The 21222-nt window shown below is 39.9% G+C and overlaps 1 protein-coding gene across 2 annotated transcripts in view; it reads right to left on the bottom strand.

Moving 5' to 3' along the window:
• Window positions 1-21222, bottom strand: part of LOC140284632 (RNA-binding Raly-like protein) — a 103918-nt gene that overhangs the window by 42400 nt on the left and 40296 nt on the right. For both annotated transcript variants that reach the window (XM_072378548.1, XM_072378549.1), the window contains exon 2: window positions 18926-19199. In XM_072378548.1, the coding sequence (XP_072234649.1) occupies window positions 18926-19181 (256 nt within the window). In that variant the 5' untranslated portion in view covers window positions 19182-19199. The remainder of the gene's footprint in view (window positions 1-18925; window positions 19200-21222) is intronic.

Genomic DNA, 21222 nt, shown 5'->3' with positions numbered 1-21222 from the left:
CTAGAGGTGGAATGATAGATAAAAGCAATTGATAACAATAAATAAGTGGCCTTTAAAAAGGCAGCCGAGAACTCGACTTTCATGCATTTGCTGTGACTGTCTTCAGAATAAGAACAATGTTGTTTGGTGATAAATATATGCAGTGTAACAGCTATAGACACCCTGTGCTTATCAATAGGTGCGTTTCCATCAGCCTGATTAGATGCGCATCGAGAAGTATCGCATCGGAAAATTATGATGCAAATGCCATTATTCGAATTAAAATCCCCTGATTCATACAGATGAAAATACGGTCGCTAGCGCCGGGTTTTGGTTGATTCAAAGGGATGGAAACAGCTGTGTTCGCATCAAGTCTGGTGTAGCGCACTTTCACCCCCATCTCTGCTTGGGCAATTAAGGGCATTAAATAACCCCTCTTGCCGCCTTCTCCTCATGACAGCTCCTCTAATCGCCAGGACTAACTGGGCTGACAGCTCCAATACCACTTGCCCGATTCTTAATAAAGGTTCAAGTCCTCTCTCTCCATGGTGATACACTCCGGGGTCGGGAAGCCGGTAAAACGTTCACAGGCTGGTTGTCGTGCCAACCTGCGGAAATCTCGCGAGAGTTAGTAGTTTTCACCAAAGTCTGTACTTTTGATGGAAACACACATTTCCCAGTGATTCGAATCACTTTTGGGTGGAAACATGACCAGTGACACCAGGAGGCTTTGAGGGATGGGCAATATTTGACACCCCAGAAATAAAGATATGTTGGTATGTTTGGTAGGCATTTTGTTTGCCAGCATTTTGGTATATTCCACGATTCCAACCATGAACATCATCTCCATATCACCTGTTTGACCCTCATGCAGCCCCTTCTCATCACCTTTCCACCTACGTGCTTCGCTGCCGGAGCAGTTCATTCACTGTGTTGGTCCTGGAGAGCGTGGTGTTGAACTTCTCACTGGTTGCAGTTTTTGTCACATGACATGTTGTCACCTGACAACTTTTACCTGAGTTTTAGTGACTCACAGAAATGCTCAATTCAGCTCCTGTGGTGAATCTTTTCCATAAGACACCATGTTGTAGAGAGACACAGATCAAAAGTGCAAAACTGAGAAAGTTCTGGTGTTTACAGGGTTTTTCTTTTTCATAACCAAGCAGTTACTTTTGTTGTTTCAGTCTACTTAAAAGTACTTATTTGCTTAATTGCTCTAATGTTCAATTTGGAAATAATACAAATATTTAAAGGTGGTGGAGATTTGAATAATTGGGGATTCAAATGATATCGCACAGGTATATATTACCTTCTATTACATATAGATTAAAAGCATAAGGTCACATGATAAAATGAATGTAAATTCTTATGTTATTCTACATACATGTACTGGATATTCATCATACACACACAGTCACAGGCTTTACATGCATCAGTTACATGCAAACAGTAACAAATACAGGAATCCCAATGCTGTAACCATAGAATTAAGCTGAAAAATACAAAGTTTTGTCATTTTTTACCAATAGGCTCCTGAATTCTAACCTTAGACACAGAGTTGAGTCTCTTTGAAGAGTGCAGCAAAACTTTTCAAATATCCACACGCATGTGGTTAATGAAGGCAATGGAAAATCAAACATAAACATTCACGATTTACATTCAAATAATGCAATGAAAATAGTAATAACTGTTGGTTTGTGCCACACTATGTTGTTATATATGGATATACACTCACTTTATTAGGGACACCTCGCTAGTAAAAGGTTGGACCCCCTTTTGCCTTCAGAACTGCTTTAATTCTTCATGGCATACTTTCAACAAGGTGTTGGAAACATTCCTCAGAGATTTTGCTCCATATTGACACGACAGCATCATGCAGTTGCTGCAGATTTGCCTTCTGGAGATTGTTTTGACTGATTATAATGCTTTGGGCATGGTCTTTAGAGCCTGTTTTTGAGTATATTAAGGCTACACAATTGGTCAATATTTCTCCATTACAAAACTGATTACATTTCAGACACTGTGAAAATCCTCCAGTTTACAGTAATGATGTGACTGCAGCTTGATATAGACCGTGGTAATAACTGCTCAGCACCACAGTGTGGTGCTCAGTGACCACAGAGTCGAAAAGCCCCTTTCCTGACTCCATGAACCTCATGGACACCACATGTGAGAAGATGAGACTGATGCTGTCTTGACCTGTCATTTCAAACTAAATGAATAATTGATGAATTTCCCCTTTTGTTTCACAGCAAGCGCTTGTCTTTGCCAAGGCTTAAATTCATTTTGACAGGACGTCTTCCACAAAGGCAGCTCATCTTCTCCTGTTAGACGTGGTGCATAAATACAGACGCAGCTCATTAATAGTTCTGTCACACAGGTAGGCTTCTGAGAAACCCTGTGACACACTTTACAGCTCAAGTACCAGAACTCATCAGGGGCAAGAACCCACTTGTGTGTTTGCATTCTGTAACCTAAAAACTAGGAGGCGTTGGTGCCACATTTACACTGCCTAGCTTCATTTTAAGAATCCTGCTCTCAGATAGTAATTGCATTTAAATGCAAGTTTTTTTTGTTGACATTTTCTGCACAATCTGCCTGTATTCATCAATTTATCACATACATAACAAATGTTCTTGCTTATGTGACAATTAGTTGCAACCTGTTTACCACTTCACTCCTTCACCAAGGCTACAGGCTAATAAGGAAGTGTGAACAAGCCACAAGGAGTCGTCAAGGTCAGGATTGCTTTCCAAACCAGCTGCTATCTAATGAAAACAGCTCCACACCACCCGCATGCATAAAGCTGCAGTTTGTCAGTTTTTCCTTGGAGACAAAGAGCAAACATCTGTGTGCTGTGCTCCTTCTCCCAGCTCAGTACAGTGTGCACTAATTAATGAGCATGTCTTTGGTTTCAACAACTGGACTCTTATCTAAAGTGAGTTTCACCGAGCGAGCAGGCTCAGTTCAGTGTCTTAATCAAATCTACTGTGATTATGCAAAATATTCTGGACACTTTTTACAAAGAGGTCAATTTAGGTGGAAGTCATTATCCCCCACTGATGTTCCTAATTGAATCTATGCAGCCACAAAGGAGGAGACACTGATAAACGAGAAGAAGCTGAGTTTAAGAAAATACTTTTAAGCTTTGAGATAAGTGAGACTGTGCGAAAAGGGCAGTAAAAAAAAAAAATAATAGGACGAAGCAACCGAATCTTTTGAGTGTTTCAGTTAGATTAATGTTTGGGTGTTGATTTTTTTGTCAGAAGTTAGTCTGTGTCCTTCAAGTTGCAGAATAATCCTTCAAGCTGCCCACCTTACTTCTCAAAATAGGCTTTAGGTGTACGAGGACCAAGTGGCTCGTTCTGTCACGCACGACTGCTCCAAGCAGTCCTGCGAGCCCGCTGGGATGGTTATGGCCTGACTGTAAACTGTGACTGGACGGTGTCAGAGACGTTATTCCTGGCTGCAGCTGATGCAATAAATTTCAAGTGGCTGACCACCATCATGTTTGGTGTGACCTTTACTGAACAGCAGAGCCCAAGGCTGGGTCTGGTTCTCCAGCTGTGGGAATTCCACATTAACAACTGGATGCCATGAGTCACAACCCCTCAGCTCTGCTGAGTAATTAATAGGAGGGAATGAGGAAGGATGGGAGCCAACTGCTGAGAGATGGTGAGGAGAATAAATGCTAAGTCAAATAAGGAAATGTGAGAAGTAAACACATAGTTATTGCTCGGGGCGAGGTTGCGGGCTGTTTTTGATTTTATATTTGTGTGCTGCCCCTCTTTAACAGGGAAGAAGTCCCCAGTGAGTGTGTCACAGTAATTCTTATCCCATGCACAAAGTGTCACAAGAGGCAAAAGGCGGATCCAAATGTAGGACTGTAGGAGGAGGAGGTTGATTTCAAAAGCTTTAACAGAGAACTGAGCAGAAACAAACTGGAAACAAAAGACTGGCAACAAGGGAAAAGCGACCAAAAGGCAACAGAAAATACATACGAACGTCTGGCACTGAGCAAAAGCAAACCTGGAGGATATGTACTGAGGAGTGAATTAGAATATGAGCGGCAGGTGAAACAGAAACTGAAGACCAGGTGTGACACAAGAAGTTAAACTCAACAGGAAATAAGGCAACTAAAGAGCAAGAAAACCCAGAACGCAGGAAAGTCGAAGCACAAAAAGCCACGACACACGGGAGGGGGAGTCAGAGGGGTTACGCTGCAGACCCCTCTGTGCAGGATCCCAAGAAAGGCTCCAGGGTAGAAGCAATTATCACTGCATGTGTAATCACGTCATAAACCATTACTCAAAGTGTATCTTCCCCCTTTTACTGCCTGCATTCCTCTTTAGTTGTTCAGCTTGGAGTGTGCATCAACAACTGTGGTAAGAATTAAGAGACAGATGTGACTGACTGGATCGATTATTGTAAAGTGTTAAATGTCAGATTTTCCATTCGAGGCTCTGTGTCAGCTCTTTTATAAGGCCGCCTATTTAGCTGATGCTTTGAGTAAAGGTTGCGCCGCAGAGATCTCCGTCATAGCATCACCTGCCACAAACACACAGCCCTCTCATTCAAGTTTTATCTCCACGCATGAGCGAGCATATCATCCGTATAAGCGCTAATCCAACATAAAACACTTTTAATATGCATTGCTGAGACTCTCACAGATAAAGTCAAAGGGAAGACGAACCTCTTCAGGTAAAGCGCTTATTCCAATTATGTTATGTAATCATAATCAATATGCATGTGTACTGATCAATATTCCTTGTATAAATGAAAGTCTAGCTTAATCAGGAAGTAACCCATTCATTCGAGCTCATCCTGCATGTGTCAGCAAGCCCTTAATGTTAACTTAAACTCTCAGTGGTACACTGGTATCTTGGATTATGCAGGTATGCATGAATTATCCGTCTCTGAACTTCCTCATCGGTTCAGCGCTATCGCCTTTTCTTTTTCCCTTTAGATAGATGTAATATTAATGAACATATCTAGGATGCTTGTTAGACTTGAAGTTAATCTTGTTGCCCGCTGTCCACACTGTTCATCTCAAACTGGGCCCCCACAGGCTTGTTTAGTAACTGCTTTTGGCAGAAAACATCCTCAGATAGTTAAAGGAAAGAAGGGTTTCCCCAGAATCTGCGGTATCTAACTGGTTAGTGCGAAGACATTAACACAGGATGGAAAAGTGATGAATCCCAGAGGCTCAGCATCATTGCAATGTGTTTTCTGCTGTTTTTTACCTCATGTAAAACCCAATAAGATAACCGATAACATTGATGTTTTCATGTCCTATGGTCTCAGCATGAGCAGTATATATATACACATAGATGTATGTATTAGCCAAAAAAGTCATTCGAACACAATATTCTTATTCATTCTTTATGTTTTATGCTTATATGTTGAGTTATTTTGAAATAAATATACAAATAAACTTCCCATCAGTTAAATTATCAGTGGAGCTTATAGTAACATGCAGTTGTTAGCCTGTTTCCTCCTGTGCTAAGTAAGAAAATAAATAACCACTGTGCAGCATTTACATTTACACTCAGTCTATCTTTTTATTTATTTACATTAGTTAATTTTACATTAGTTAATTATACACTCCACTGCTTTTCTGATGACTGGAGTGGATATTGGGTTTCATATGCTGCTTGTGCTAAAAAAAGGGCAAAATCATCTGGGCACCAGGCACAGATCTACCACCCTAAGGAGACCCTGGTCTTAACCCAGACAATCTAAATAAACAAGACAAAAGAGACAGATTAAATAAACTAAGAGGTAAAAGAATAAGCCCTATGACCACAAAGATGTGCACAAAAAACTAAAGAAGACATTAAAAAAAATAAAAATGTCTGCAACCTGAGCAAAAGTCTTGAGCCACCCATTATTTCCTATATTTCCTTTTAAGCAGTCAGACCTTCTGTAATCTTGTAAAGTGGAACTGACCAACAGTTCTCCAGGCTTTCTGAAAGATTTTCTTTGGGTATTGGCTGCTTTTGCACTCATTTTCAGTCCAGTCCTTGTTGTATTGATGTATTTATCTATTTTATGTAAGTTAAATCACTAAACGCTGACTCTCATTAGGGCATAAATCAGACACCTAACTGAAAGCATGACCCAATGCTGTGTCCACACATAACTGACACCTTAACAAAGAATAGATGTTTTTTTGTGGCAATTTATGAAGTTTTTTTGAAGACTTTTGCACAGCGCTGTTCAACAAATGGATACAAAGAGATGAAAAAGGACCAATATGAGACATGAAACAGTTATGAAGAGATGCACTCAACTTCATATCACAGCAAAGTGTAAAACAATCACCAAAACTTAATCTTTTGATTTGAGGAACACAGTCTCACCACATTTTGTGAAACAGACACACATTGACCGCAGCATCACATTTAACAGGGGAAAAAAAAAAAATCTGCATTTGGAGGTCAGAAGGGTTGGTTGGTGGTCCGAGTCCAGTCAAGTGACTTTCTCCTGTTGCTGTTCCCTGTGACACTTTCTCTCTCTATTTTCTTCCTGTTTCACATATTACAAACTGTCTGGTTAAGGCTAAGGATTAGAAATACATGCTGAATGGTAGGTAACAAAAATAAAACGGCTGATGTTAGGAAAAAACATGGCTTGCATTATCAGAGATCCTTCAATAATGTATTACATCAAAATATCCTTTTCTTGGATTGGTGGCTATCGAGCCGCCCCCCCTTTCCGGGTCCAAACACAGAACGCGTTGGCCACACAAACCGGATGTCTTCAGTTCATGCATTTTTCATGAAATCTTCTGTTTTGCTGTGAGACCATGCTGATTGACAACGAATCACAAAACACACAAAATGTGACACAAACAAGCTGAGATAAAAAATATCCCCGACAGGGCCACAAGTAGATGCTAATAAAATCAAAAGAAGACCACAAACAACCAGGAAGAGATGCAAAACAGGCTAAAAGCGAAGTGAAACGATGGTTTTGTGTCTCTTTTCACCAGAGCCAAATCTGTTGTTTCATAAAACAAGGTGCTCATAAATCAAATCCCCGGTTGTAATTTTTTAAATATTCTATATCAAGTTCTGTTGAAGTGAAATGAAACTTTACACATGAAAAGGATATTTTTTATAAACTTTACTTACACTTCTGTAATTAGATTCCACCTGCAGACAGATAATGTAGCTGAAACAAGCCTGGTGTGCCTGCCTGCACGTGCACACACACACACACACACACACACACACACACAGATATACACTCACAGAGCCTGTTGGAGCCTACTGAGCCCTTCGCTCTGACTCTGATTCACAGCTCAGTGTGTCTCTGCCATCTGAACCCAGGTTTCTAATCAGAGAATTAGCTGCAGTTTTCTCTGCCAAAATCCACACAGTAATCCATCTCACTTTGCCCACACTGCCCACCAAAGCATTTGTCAGTCTGTATGAAGGAGAGAAAGGGATCAAGATAGGAACTGACTCAGACCGAGAAAGGTAGAGATGCTGGCAGCTGAGGGAAAGGTGATTTTCTTGTCTCCAGGGTGACTTTATTAAAGCCTATTAAGCGCACAATGACAAACTTAACATTTCTCCAGTATTGTTTCCACAAAGGAAGCATGTTCCTAAATGCTGAAGAAATGACAGCTCAGATAAATCCTTGAATTGACATGGCTGTAAGCCAGTGTGCGACTCTGTACCTGATGTTATGGATGCTTTTGTCGAGCGCCTGGTCAGGCGAACAGTGAATTCAATGTCCGGCCCAGTCTCTCAGAGCGTGATTAATGAGGGAGGAGACAGACGACCACGGTGCATTCTAATCACCCACAAGGACATGGAGAGATATGGTAAGGAAGACTCAGAGGGACTCGGAGGAGAAAGACAAGGAAATAGATCACATATTGATATTGCAATTTGCGTGAAGAGTTTCTCTTCACATTAAAACCTTTAATCGAATCCAGAACAAACCTGAAATCTCTCGTGCTTTCCCTCTGCAAGCACAGCTAGACCCCACAAACGAACACACATGCTCAGATGCTAAATATTCCTGCAGCCTCAGAGGCAAACACAGGGGCACCGAAGATACAGAGAGGGCCTTATGATGTTAGCTTTGGCAAAACTCAATCCAGTGGATCAGGAGGCATCGGCCCATCTAGTTGCAACACCTATGGGGCCTCTCAGTCAAGACTGTTAATGCTTCTAAACCTGACTCTCAAAATAAAGTTAGTCAACTGTGCAGTCATTATAGACAGTGTTGGTATTATCTGTGCAAATATCAAAGCGAGAGCGAGCCTGTGAATACTAATAGTGATTGATGGAAAGAACTGCAGCAGCCAGGTGGAGAAGATGAGGTAGTATTGGTTTGAATAGACATTAAAGAAGAATCCCCCTCCTGGCGACTCGCATATATTAAACATTTGACATTCAGTGTATTGAGCGAGTCTCATACCGAAGTTTTGCTACCTCATATTTGTCTACGTGCGTTTCTACTTCCACGTGACTGCTGTTGAGTCTCTCAATATATCGACGAGTTCATTTCATGTCACTCTGCGAGAGATTGGTTGAATAAAGCCTCGGTCACAGTTTGAGGTTGCATCTTGACAGCCTGTCAGAGCTGAAGTTCTGCTTTTTGAAAGAGTTACAAAACAAACTTTGACCATGGTCAAAGGTCCTAATAACTAGCTATTACTAGTTGATTATTAAGACAACTAATTTCTTTCCCCTTTGCTTTTGGTAATTCAATTACACTCAAAATAATAAGAGGTAAGAGCCTCTTCAAATTGTAGAAAAACCCAAATTTTCAAGTAATAATGTTTTGACTTTAGATCAAATCAGCTTATAAATCACAATTATTATAATCATCATCACAATATTATCATTTCAGTCTTTTAATATCAAGACTGATATGTGACAATGTCTCTAATTTAATGATCACGTTCAACCTTTTGAGTATCCTGCACTGTGGCGTTTCAAATGATTTGCTTCAAAACTTCAGACAAAACTGTCTTTTCTCTGAAGAGCTAGATGTTCACTGGAAAAGATTTCTCCCTCTCAGAATGATCAATTCAGTTCAGTTTAGTTTATTTGTATTCCACCAATTCACAACAAAAGAAATCCGAAGCCACTTTGAAGGGAAAATAAACAAGTTTAACATTTAGATCCATTTAATTAAATCCAATTGTGATCCAATTCAGTCTTATAAATTAGTGTACTTAACAATCAATTGTCAATCATGTTGAGCTGTTTTTCTACAACAACTGTATGCAGTGAGTCATCTGTAAGTGTTAGAAAATATTCAACATCAGGCTTCACAGATTCAGAAAAATAAGAAAGATAAAACTTTATTAACTGGCTTACAAAGTATATCCAGAAGAAGAGGTTTATTTCTGGTAAATTTCACGCCACTACTAGTTACAGATTAGTTGTATTTGACTGCAACCTTGTAACTGTAGATAAAACAAATCCCCTCTTCCAGGACAAAGCGGTTCTTGCTTTTATTCTGCTTAAAATCAAAATGTGCTGACATTTAGCTGCAGCGAAATCCATGCGTCACGATCAGAGGCTGCTGGTTGAAATGCAGATGGGCACAAACTTTGATATTTTATGTTTAAATATTGATTGAAATATAGCACTTCTGTTCCCCGATGAAGCTTTTGGCGTGAGTTCAGACAGGTCTGTGTCATGTCACCTGCTCTTATGAAAAGGTATATCAGCCTCTCTCCCATCTCCCTCTTCGTTGCTTCCACTATTCCACGCTGTCAAACTCAATTTTAATTCTAATGTCACTCTTCCTGTGCATTAAGCATCCTGCCTGCTTTTGTTTGAGTCAAATCAGCCAGATCCTGTCTCTGTGCAGCCCCAGCCACCTGCTAACTCTGTTCATTCACCACCACCAACATCAGGACACCATAGGGTCCCATCCTGTCCCCTCCTGCGTTCATGTCACAGCTCCATCCACTGGAGCTGAGCCAAATCAGTGAACAAAAATGTTTTGCATTAATTTGCTGTACTTTGATAAAGTTAGTTTAATTATTTCACGTGATGCAACTATTTTTCATGTGCGATTGGAAATGATTCTAACAAATGCTATGAGGTCATAATGTAAAAACCATGGCAACACATTCCTCCAAGGGGAGTTTTTTTTTTTTGTTGCCACATTTTGAGCTGCACTTCCCTCTCCCTGTCCCTGCTCATTGTTCTGTCTTCCCAGCATAGTTTACTCTCTCTGTCCTGTGCTGCTTGCTATGCATCATGTTGGCCCAAAATGACGATTGATTGCAGTGCCACTGCCTTTGTAATCCGCTTAGGATGGATTTTGCATCTAAATCACTTTATTATTTATGTGCCTAACTCTTGCCAATGCCATTTGGAAGCAGGATGATTGGTGATCCATCACACATTATCCTTCACTGGGGTCATTAATATTGTAATGGGACGGACCTTCACCATGAAAGTTACAGGTAAAGGGGATACAGATCTCTTCAGGGATGGTCAGGCTACTCAAAATAAGTCAAGCTAAGAAAGATTACCATGCGTACTTGCAACACGACAGACTCTCCAGAGATGTTGTTAGTCTGCCCTCTTTCTGCTGCTCTCCTCTCCTTTTCTCCCACTTTGCACAGCAGCTTGTATCTTCATACCTGGCCTCTCTCAGATAAATATATGATGTTATGCTTTCGTTGTCCTTTTCCATCAGGACTTCAATCACCACCTGCCAATCACTCGCATCTGCTGCCTCCAGGCAGACACACATAAGCGCCCTGTGCCACATCGGGACATGGTTGAAACAACCGTCTCCGTAAATTTGAAAAAAACAATAGGAGATTGGTATGCTTCTTCCTTCTGAGAGGGCAGAAACATGAGTATCATACACGTCTGGTGTGAATACATCAAAGCAGAATTATGCTGTCAACTTTGTCAGAAAATTCAAACTGACTACATTAAATGTCACTGAATGTAAAGGAAGCATAAGAGTTACAGTCAGCGAGTGCAGAGATTGCAACGATCAGCACTGATGTGGTCCTGCAGTTTTAGGAATACTGGCACAGCTGAGCCACAAAGATACAGCAGAGAGATATCAGTGGGTGAAGAATGAAGTTGCTCAGATGCATTTAAGGTTCATGCATGTCAACAATCACCACAATGTCACAAGAAACTCTCCCAGTCAGCTTTTAGCCTGAGTGAATGGATGTGAATTAATACGTCTCATGCCACAGAAGGGGTTTCTGCACATTTTCTATCTTTCATACCTTTCCAGACTAATATTTTCAGGTTTCTGAGCTGGTTTTTCAGGCTTTTTTAATATCTGAGAACAAACCTGTACAGCAGATCTTAATCAAATGGTTTTGAAATCTAATCATGAATAATGTTCCAATCATGTTTACTATTAAGTTGCTAAATTTTTGCCAGAAGATTGTAGATTAAATTACAACCAAACTAATGCACATAATTTAAACATTTTGAACATCTGTCCAAGGAGGAAGTAGACAACCTAGTGCTACCTGTTCTGCTGTACCTGCTCCCAGCCCAAATGAAAACCTAATATTAGTGTCTGATTACTCTATTTCTTGTTGTCCCTTTTTTTATAAGAACAAGAATATAATATATATATATATAAGATAAGACGTTTATTTGCAATATCCAGTAAATTCTGTGAACTCGTTCCGACTCACCTCTTTCTTTCACACAGGCCGTCTGTTCAAACCACCAAGAAAAATCATAGATGCAATGCTGCAATCTCATGAATGGACTGCAGGGGGCAACACCTTCGGGAAGGCAAGTTGTAGTCTATGAGAAAATGACTCTACTTCTCACTTAAGTCGTTGCCTGTTTTCAATCACGTTCAATCCTTTTTATTACAACATGATGTAACTATGGCCTCTTTTAGAGTAAATTAGACCAGGCAGGGTATGACAAGTGGTCAACATATGGTACATATAGTGTTGGTCTGCACTTATAAAGCACATTTTAACCTTAGCTATGTTCAAAAAGTGCTTCATGATCTGTTTCTTGTCCCTCCTTTACACATAGATGCCATGCAGGGTAGTCGATAAACAAGCTGCTGCCACTGGGAAAAACTTGGGGCTCAATGTCTTGTCACATCAATAAGTGCAGACGCCATTGACCGAACTGCAAACCATGCAAGTCGTTGGCAACCCGTTCTTCCACCTGAGGCACAACAACACATGGCGCCTCTGCAGCTGTATCTGAGAGTTAAAATGAAGGCCTCAAAATGGTAGATATACCAAGAAGTAAGTTATGAGTGACTAGATCTATATAATTCAAGTGAAAAGCACTCAAAAGAAAATTCCATAGTTTTTAAGACTGTTGGAACCCGACACAACAGCTGTTGCCTATAATGATTAGAGCAGGAGACTGTGTTATGCATTCGCTGTGGAAAAATAATGAATTGTGTACTTAATTTTGTGTGTAATAATGATTTCTGCAGTTTACCTCAGTGTATCTTATTTTAACTCATCACTTATTTACTCACTGAAAAGTTTATTATTTCTCCTAACTCATTTGAATTATTTCTGGCAACAGTACAGTCACTTTATAGTGTCTGTCCAGCACAAGAGGAAAGGCAAGCTGGCATATTTTGTTGCTAATTTGTACTTTGGGATTCCTAAAGCAAAGCCACAAGGAATGAGACACTGAACATCTGCAGTATTTGGAAGTTGGAAGAGTAATTTATCCTAAAGTCACTGACTATGCATTTTTTTGGACAGTCGATAAAGAAATTGTTGAAATGTTTCAGCACTACAGAGAGATATAAAAGCAGCCAAATAATGCAACATTTGAGAATATCACAGAGAAGTCTTGTCTTAAATATACTTCAGCTTGTTTGTGATATTAATTTGCAGTAATCTGACAAACAGATTTCACACATATGTTCTGAAAAGATTCATTGTTATGATATATATTATATTGTTGTACTGACAACCTTGATAACAGCTAGATATCTGCATAAATCTTTTGATTTTGACTGGAATATATGGCTGATTTCCCTTTAGTAATCGCAAAGCTCTCTACACTTTATTAGGCCTGGTGGGAAATGTTTTAGTGCCACAGATAGATACAAGAGATCCAATTTTTACATCCGTTCTGCCTCATTATTCAACAACTTTGCTTATGTGGGGTGCTTTTAGAAAAAGTTTCTTATTCTTGCAACTGTCTTAAACTTGTACTCATATTTGATTGGAAAAGGAGCATCCATTTTTGACACAGTAGCAAGGGGAGGAATACGGGTCCAGCTGTGTTAGCACAGCACTTGTTCATCAGCTATTTTTCATCCTTGTACACAAAAACACATCCACCTCAGTCTCTACAGTCTCTACATGCTATGACTTTGCACTTTGTGTGCCAGTGGGCTCGCAGATTAGTTATCCCCAGTGTGTCTGAGCTCCTGAAGAGAATCAGTGGAGTCAAAGTATGATTTGTTTATGTGCTGACCTCTCTTCAAGGGTATCACTGCCTTTTGAAAAACATGGTTTCATACCTTCTTCTTTTTTTTTTGCAGTTGCCGGTGGAGGATCTCGGAAAACATGTCACTAATGCCTAAAATGTTCAATTACACAGCGATATTAGCTTAGCTTTGAAACTCACATGCAATCGACTCGCAATAACAATTTAATGAAATGTTTTTGAACAGCACTCCAGATTCTTTGCGGAGGTAATTTCTCAACCCCAAAATCATTATATAGTTGATTTATTTCTCTGCCACGTTAATATTAAAAGCATCAGCCTGAGAGGATGAGAATGAGTGTGGCTTTAATTGACAATTAAGGATGTTTCTCCCAGCGATACCTCCAGCACATGACTTGTAGATTGAACGACAGCGTGAGGGCAGGATTGCCATGCAGCGATCTTGGTAAGAAATGAACTCTGAAGTAATGAAAATACTCTAATTTCTGCTTGGTTTCTCAAATAGAAAACAACCAATCACACATAAAGGAAATGTAACGATTTGCAGAGAAGTCACAGATGAATCACGAACAGCCTCACTGCCTCGACCAAGGTTTTATTTTCTGAACCATTCGTCTATTTGTCCACCTGTGCAAAACTGGCAGGAAAATCTTCATGAAAGCTGATGGAACTCAGATGTCGGTATTGTCATCATTCTGTTTTCTGTTGGATATTCAGGCTTGGACTGCATAGAAATAAATGCAAAGGATTTTATCATATGAATTTCTTGTAAAAGGTCTTTTGTCTTTTGGGCCAAAATTTCACTAAATTGGTGCAAATGATTTTCAGACCAAACTTCACAAATTTATCAAAGATATTTGGTTATAGCAAGTGTCCACTTTGATCAATCGGGACTCGAGACTTCCCTTTTTAAGAAGAACAAACAGTTTTTCAGAATTTAATAGTTTAAAGAGGTAACATATTATATATTCTGCCACACATAATGCTGTACATTAACATCTTATATAAAGCAAAGCGACAAAGGTAACTTTTTGTTGTTTAGATTGATATAAGCTCTTCAGAACAGGGATGTCCAAATCTGGACCTGCTGTCCTGCAGGTTTTAAATGTTTCCCTGCTTCCACACCTGATTCAGATCAATGCATCATTAGCAGGTTTGTGCAGAACTTGTGCAGCGGGGAGAAGTATTTGACACATCAACATTTTTTTCAGTACAGGTAGTTTTAATAGCTCTATTGACACAAAATGTTCACCACATGTCAATATCAACTCAAGTATTCCATTCATACAAAGACATCTAAACATTTAAGTCCATTACTTGAGATATGTGTAATATAGTGAAAAGACAGGGAAAAAAGTATTGCACACATGAAATTAACAAGTCCTAATTTAGTCCTAATTGATGGCCTATAAAGGCTTCTCATTACCCAGGAGTTACACAGGAAAGATTTAATGATGGGTAAAAGCAAAGAGCTCTCCCAAGGCCTTTGTAATCTTATTATTGAAAAGCATTCCGATGGCATTGGTTTTAGGCGCATTTCCAGAAGTCTGAATGTTCCTGTAAGCACTGTGGGGGCCATTATCCGGAAATGGAAAGAGCATCATTTCCCCATAAACCGACCACAATCAGACGCTCCACGTAAGATTTCTGACCGGGGAGTCTAAAAATAAATCAGAGAACCACTGCAGAACTTCAGAAATACCTTGCATCAGCAGGTACTGTTGTTCCAAAGAAAACCATAAGCAATGCACTGAACCGCCACGGCATCCATGCAGGCTCACCATGCAAGACTCCATGGCTGAATAAAAAGCATGTTGAGGCTCCTTTAAAGTTTGCAAAACAACATTTGGAGAAGTCTGGGATTACTGGGAGACTATAGGATGGTCACATGAAACCAAAACTGAACTTTCTTCACACCATGTTTGGAGAATAAACAGTACTGCCCACCACCCCAAGAACACCACGCTAACAGTTAAGTTTGGGGGTGGAAGCATCATGGTGTGGGGCTGCTTTTCAGTATATGCTACTGGCAGACTTCATATTATTGAAGGCAGGATGAATGGGGAAATGTACCGGGACATTCTTGATAAAAATCTGCTGCCATCTATCAGAAAGCTGAAAATGAAAAGAGGATTTCAGCAAGACAACGATCTCAAGCACAAGGCCAAGGAAACAATTCACTGGTTTCAAAGAAAGAAAATAAAGTTGCTAGAATGACTCAGTCAATCACCTGACTTAAATCCAATTGAAAATCAATGGAGAGAACCGAAGATCCGAGATTTGAAGACAGTTTGTGTGGAACAATAATCCATAATCACTCCTGAGAAATGCAGGTGACTGGTCTCTCCATATAGGAGGCGTCTATAAGCTGTATTATTAGGGTTGTCATAGTTAACGCATTAATTGTGATGCGATTAATTAAAAAAATTAAGGCGTTAATTTTCTTGGATCGTGGTTATTCGTAGCCCAGTTTGTCCTCTAGTTGACTGGAGTGTGGGACCTCCAGGTGGCGATAAGGCACCTGAACATGTTACCAGACTGGTTGGCCTTAGCAATTAGCTTAATAAATAGGAGAAAATCACAAAGAGTTCAGACTTCTGAATCTGATGTGTCAAATGACTGCAGTTTTTCATTCATTTAACTGTCATTAGGCCCTGTTCTGTTTGTTGTCTACTACTACTATTGTTGTGGCATTTTATGGGCTGTCTTTTTGAAATAGACATGTAAAGTGGGTCTACAATGCAATTTTTTATTTGAAAGAATAAATAAAAGCTAAAAGACATTTTTTCTTTGTGTTTATTTGATTCTAACTCTATTTTTAATATGGAGATTAATTGTGAGTCAACTATGGAAAAAATGTGATTAATCGCGATTAAAAAAATTAATCGTTAGACAGCCCAATAATTGTCAAACAAAATATTAAATAAAGCGTGTTCAATACTTATTCCCTATAACTCAATTAGTATACTTATTCTGATTTCTTTGTATGAATTCAATACTTGATCAAGTGTCAATAGCCGACTCAGAAATAGCTTTACTGTAATTCTCCCTGCTGTATTTCATCTGAATCAGGTGTGTTGAAGCAGGGAAATATCTAAAACCAAATGTTGAAATCATGCCCTCTTGGGAGCCAAAACGCTTGCTAAACTGACCTCAAGTGCCCTCTTGGGAGCGAAAACGTGTGCTAAACTGCCCTCTTGGGAGCCAAAACTAATGCTAAAGTGGGTTAGGGTTAACCCCTAACCCTAACCCACTTTAGAGGGCGTTTTGGCTCCCGAGGGTTAACCCTAACCCTAACCCTAACCCTAACCCCTAACCCCTTTTTTTCTTTCCACCCCTGCCCTTCAAAAAGTCTGTGCACGCCACTGCTTTAGACAAATAAGATAACCGAGGAGGAAACCTTTAAATCACTTCTGTATTTTTCTGTGCAAATTAGTTGTGGCTGATGCTAATTTTTCATTACCAACCCAAACCTGAAATCTGTAATGGAGAAGCTGTGCAGTGATGAAGCACAGTACGAGACTTTAGACAGATCATCTGCAGGCTTTAGGTCACAAACATTTGTGCTGCTGAAAAGCTGATAAAGAGACTAAAACCTCAACTCAATCTTCACTGGAAACATTACACCTCCTTTTTTTAATCAAGGTTTAGTTTGTGGTTTTTCATTTGGTTGGCAGGAGTTCTTTGCATTTGTTCAGCTCTTGTTGCACATTTAGTTCGTATTTGCTTTAGTTCTTGTTTCATTTTCTGGAGCTTTATTTCTTGTTTACTTTCAAGCTCCTGGGTCATTAAAGCCAGATTCCCTCAGTTGCTTTTGTCTCGTCACTTCAGAATCACCTTTTCCCTGTGCTCGTCACTCACCTGCATCCACTTATCTCATCGCCCCTCCCCCTATATAAGCTTCTTGCTTTTCTTTGTTCTCTGTCAGATCAGGATGTTTTCCCATATTTGTCAGTCTTGCAGTTTTTTAATATAAATTTCTTGTATTTAAACTTTCAGTTTGTTCAGAATACAGTTTTTCAGTCTCTGACACCTGCCTGCATCCTGCCTGTTAATGGCTGCATTTGGGTTTCCCCTCCAGCCATAATGGACTGTGACAGACTCAAGCACAAGCAAATTGATACAATAGTCTTCAGCTTTAAGGCTCTGTGTTTATGCTCTCTTAACTTAAAGTTATTATCATCGCTCTAAAAGCTTTATTTTGTCAGCTTGAGTTCGTACAGACTTGTGAGGAGTAATATAATCAGAACCAAGCTGCCAGAAAGTGACTCTGCACATATTCTCCTTTATAACTCTGCTGTCATTGATCATTGAATTCTTCTCATTTCGCCGAAAGGTTGCAACTCCACTCGTATTTGTTGACAACACCAAACATGTTGGAGTCTAATGCACTTCTTCTGTCATCATAGCCCCACAGTTTTATAGGACTGATAGATATGCATAGATGTATCAACTTTCAATTTAATCAAAAAAAGTTTTTCAATTCTCTCAATTTAATGCTCAAAGTTGCACATTGTGGTCCCTACTCTCTACTCGAGTGTCTGTCTGTGATCTCTTATCATTCCCCACGTCCAACTCCGTGGACCTGGTGCATTTGTGTGGGGAGAAATCAACTCTGTAATGTTCTGATTTGACATAATAATCTACTTAAGTTGAGGGTTTTAATTTGGTAACACACCATCATTTATATTTGCATGCTCTTCTCACTTGCTGCTGAATCCAAGTTGATCATTTAAAAAAAATGTATTCAGAGCAGCTGCATTTAGGAGTGTGCTTGGCTTAATTCTTGCAGTGCCTACCCTCTGCTCTGATATTAGATAAGGCCTAAGATGACCGAATTCAGACAGAAATTATTCTAAATTCAAACCTACATGGTAGCTCTGTTTGTTTCTGAGTGTGAAACTTGAGCCAAATGCCTGAATAACCCAGATTTTCCCCAATGCTTTTCCAAGTTTCCTCAAATTAGGAAGAGAGTTACCTTGTGAGTCATCTACCTGCCTCTCAAATATTTTGCCTCCCATCCACAAACAAAACAAAGATGAAAAACTGTTTCACAGTCAACATCCTCCAATACAACCCACTACGAAATGTGGTAAACGCTTTCACAGCATAGTGCAGCATCTCATGCAGCATAGCATCTTATTTTCTGCTCAAAATGGTTCCCTGCAAGAACTTTGACATGCTTTCAGCAAGTTAAAATCAAGCTCTGCTTCCATCCACGAGTGGATCATTTAACAAATTCAGCAGGGGTTTTCTCCAAAACAGCTCGACAACAAACCCAGACACTTCAGCAGTTAGAAGCCAAATGAGGATCTAAAGCAAAAGTCTGCGAGATGTCCGAGGCACTTTGTGCTCCCGAGAGAATCCAGTCTTCCAGCAATGATCAGGCTGAAATGAAACATTGTGTGGGAAGGAAGAAGTTGTCTTGAAGTGCTGTATAGGCTGCATTTTACGTTTATAAGTTTATCACGGCGTATGGAACGCAAGGAATACCTTGCAAAGGTGAAAAAAGAGAGAAATCAAAGACGACTCACCAAGAGGCTGTCCAGCGATGACACGGGTGTTTTCTCCTGCCACAGCCGCTCTGGCGTTCCTTTCATTCATGTACTGTACGAAGGCGTAACCCTTATGCACGGAGCAACCCACTATCTTGCCATACTTGGCAAAGATGACCTCTATGTCGGTCTTCTTGACAATGGCTGTGTTGAGGTTGCCAATGAAGACTCTGGAGTTGAGTGAACGAGGGTCATTCTTATTGGTCACGTTGCTGGTCTGGGTTTTACCAGTCATTCTCCTCCAGTTGCCCTCCTGAGATACAGAGAGAGGAGGGAGGGGAAGAGCTTTAGAGGCTGAACACGCCAACTCCAGCTAATTCTGCCCCTGAGAAAAATAAAACCAGTGTTTTTAATATTAAACTAGTAAATGCATACATATAACATTTAATATCTCCATCCATCCATTATCTGCAGCTTCTCTGGGGGTTGGGTTGCGGGGGCAGCAGCTTGAGCAGAGAAACCCAGATGTCCCTGTCCCCGGCCACTTCCTCCAGCTCTTCAGGGGGGGGCCCCGAGGTGTTCCCAGGCCAGCCGAGAGACATAGTCTCTCCAACTTGTCCTGGGTTTTCCCCGGGGTCTCCACCTCCCACATTTAATATAATATAATGAACAGGGTCTGTGTGAAACCATTTCATGAATCATTATAAAAAGAATAAAGTATAAATATTTCTTTAAAGAAATGTTGCCATGACAGCGGAGCCGTAACTTACAAACCTCTTGTCCTTGTCATGGTTTGGGTGGTTTCGGCTGATTTTTTTAATTTTTCCTTTGTGATTGTTTTGTGCTTAATCTTTTGGAGGTTTGTCCAGGTTTTGTCATTTATTTTGTTCCTGTTAAATTATGGGTTACAGTAAAGCTATTAATTTTGGTTTTCTTGTACTCATTGCTTTTGTTAAGCCTCTAATCTATTTGTAGTTACTATTGGCTTTGGTACCTATCTAATTTTGGTAATCATTGTCCCTGTGTGTTATTTGTAGTTTGCTTCAATTGTCTTCCTGCCCTTGGAGGTTTCACCTGTGCCTTGTTATACAATTAGCTGTGTGAGTGTAATCCTGTCTCTCCCTCCTAGCTTTGCTTCTTCATCTGTTCATCTTCCTTGTGTCCTCCTGTGGAATTTATTCTGTTAGAATCACGCCTCGACTGCACCACTCCAGAAATTTTTAAGAAACATTTTTCCCTTTATTTGAAAGATACTCTGTCCAGATTAGAATGCAGACGATAAAGTAAAGCTGCTGAAAGCCCAGGTAAACAACAGAAAGGTGCCGTGGTTTCCAGCGCTCGCAAGGAAGGCTGAGACACATCAAAGCTCAAAGGAACATCAAAGGAGTTTTTAAAAGTTTGACCAAAAGCACCATTTGCATGTGGATGAGAGATGCTCGAGCAGAGGAAAAAGTTTGCTTTGCAAAACATCCACATTTGCGTGGGCAGGGTCTGCGATTGTAACTGAGCTTCAGTTTGTTTCCTTGTAGTCTTACCTTAGTTGCTATGTCTGCCTCCTGTGTTCTGCATATGAGCCTTCATGCAGCCTCACATGTAACAACCCTCTCACCAATTGCTGTTTCGAGGAACTACGGCACGACTAAAATCTTTGAGCTTTGCAAATGTACACATGAAATGTTTCTTTTCTAATCATACTGGATGAACACAGCTGTAACTTTTTACAGTTTCTAAGATGTTTCTCACGACACAGAAGGCATAAAACACGAGTTTATGGGTTAGTTGGATGTCAGTTTCTATGAATCAATGTAGATGTGCTGGACTGAATCAATTTGGGATGAGAGGTTGGTGATTCGGGTAAAGATGACACAGCCTAGCATCATCCTGAGGGCTACTCTACTGTGATTGGCTGTGCGACCATCTGGTGACAAAGAAACGCAGGGCAACAAGCTTCACTCCACAAAAAACAAAATCAGTGTGCTGCACCTTTTCTAATACTTCAAACTAATTCTTCACTACATTTCTGAGGAAAATATTGTGTTTTTAGGTCATTGCAGATATATGATGTCTTAACTTCCTGGTAACTTTTAAACTGGTCCACAGAACACACAAAGAGCTTTAGATACTTTACTGCGAAGAGGGTCATTACAAAGGACTGTATGAAATAAAGGAAAAATACAAACATCACCATAGAAAATTAGATGTTTAAATGAAAAAAGAAGACATTTGCCGATAGAAAGATTTCAATATAGTTAAAATCAACTATGTTACACGGTAAATTTGCTAATATAATATTGAACAAGGTGCGACTCAATGAAACAAAAGGTTAATTTTTACTC

This window comes from Leuresthes tenuis, unplaced genomic scaffold (genome assembly GCF_036924035.1).
Source record: "Leuresthes tenuis unplaced genomic scaffold, fLeuTen1.0.hap1 SCAF_24, whole genome shotgun sequence".
Classification (NCBI taxonomy): Eukaryota; Metazoa; Chordata; class Actinopteri; order Atheriniformes; family Atherinopsidae; genus Leuresthes; species Leuresthes tenuis.
The sequence above is the reverse complement of the archived record's forward strand: the minus strand, read 5'-3'. Positions and strand labels throughout refer to the sequence as shown.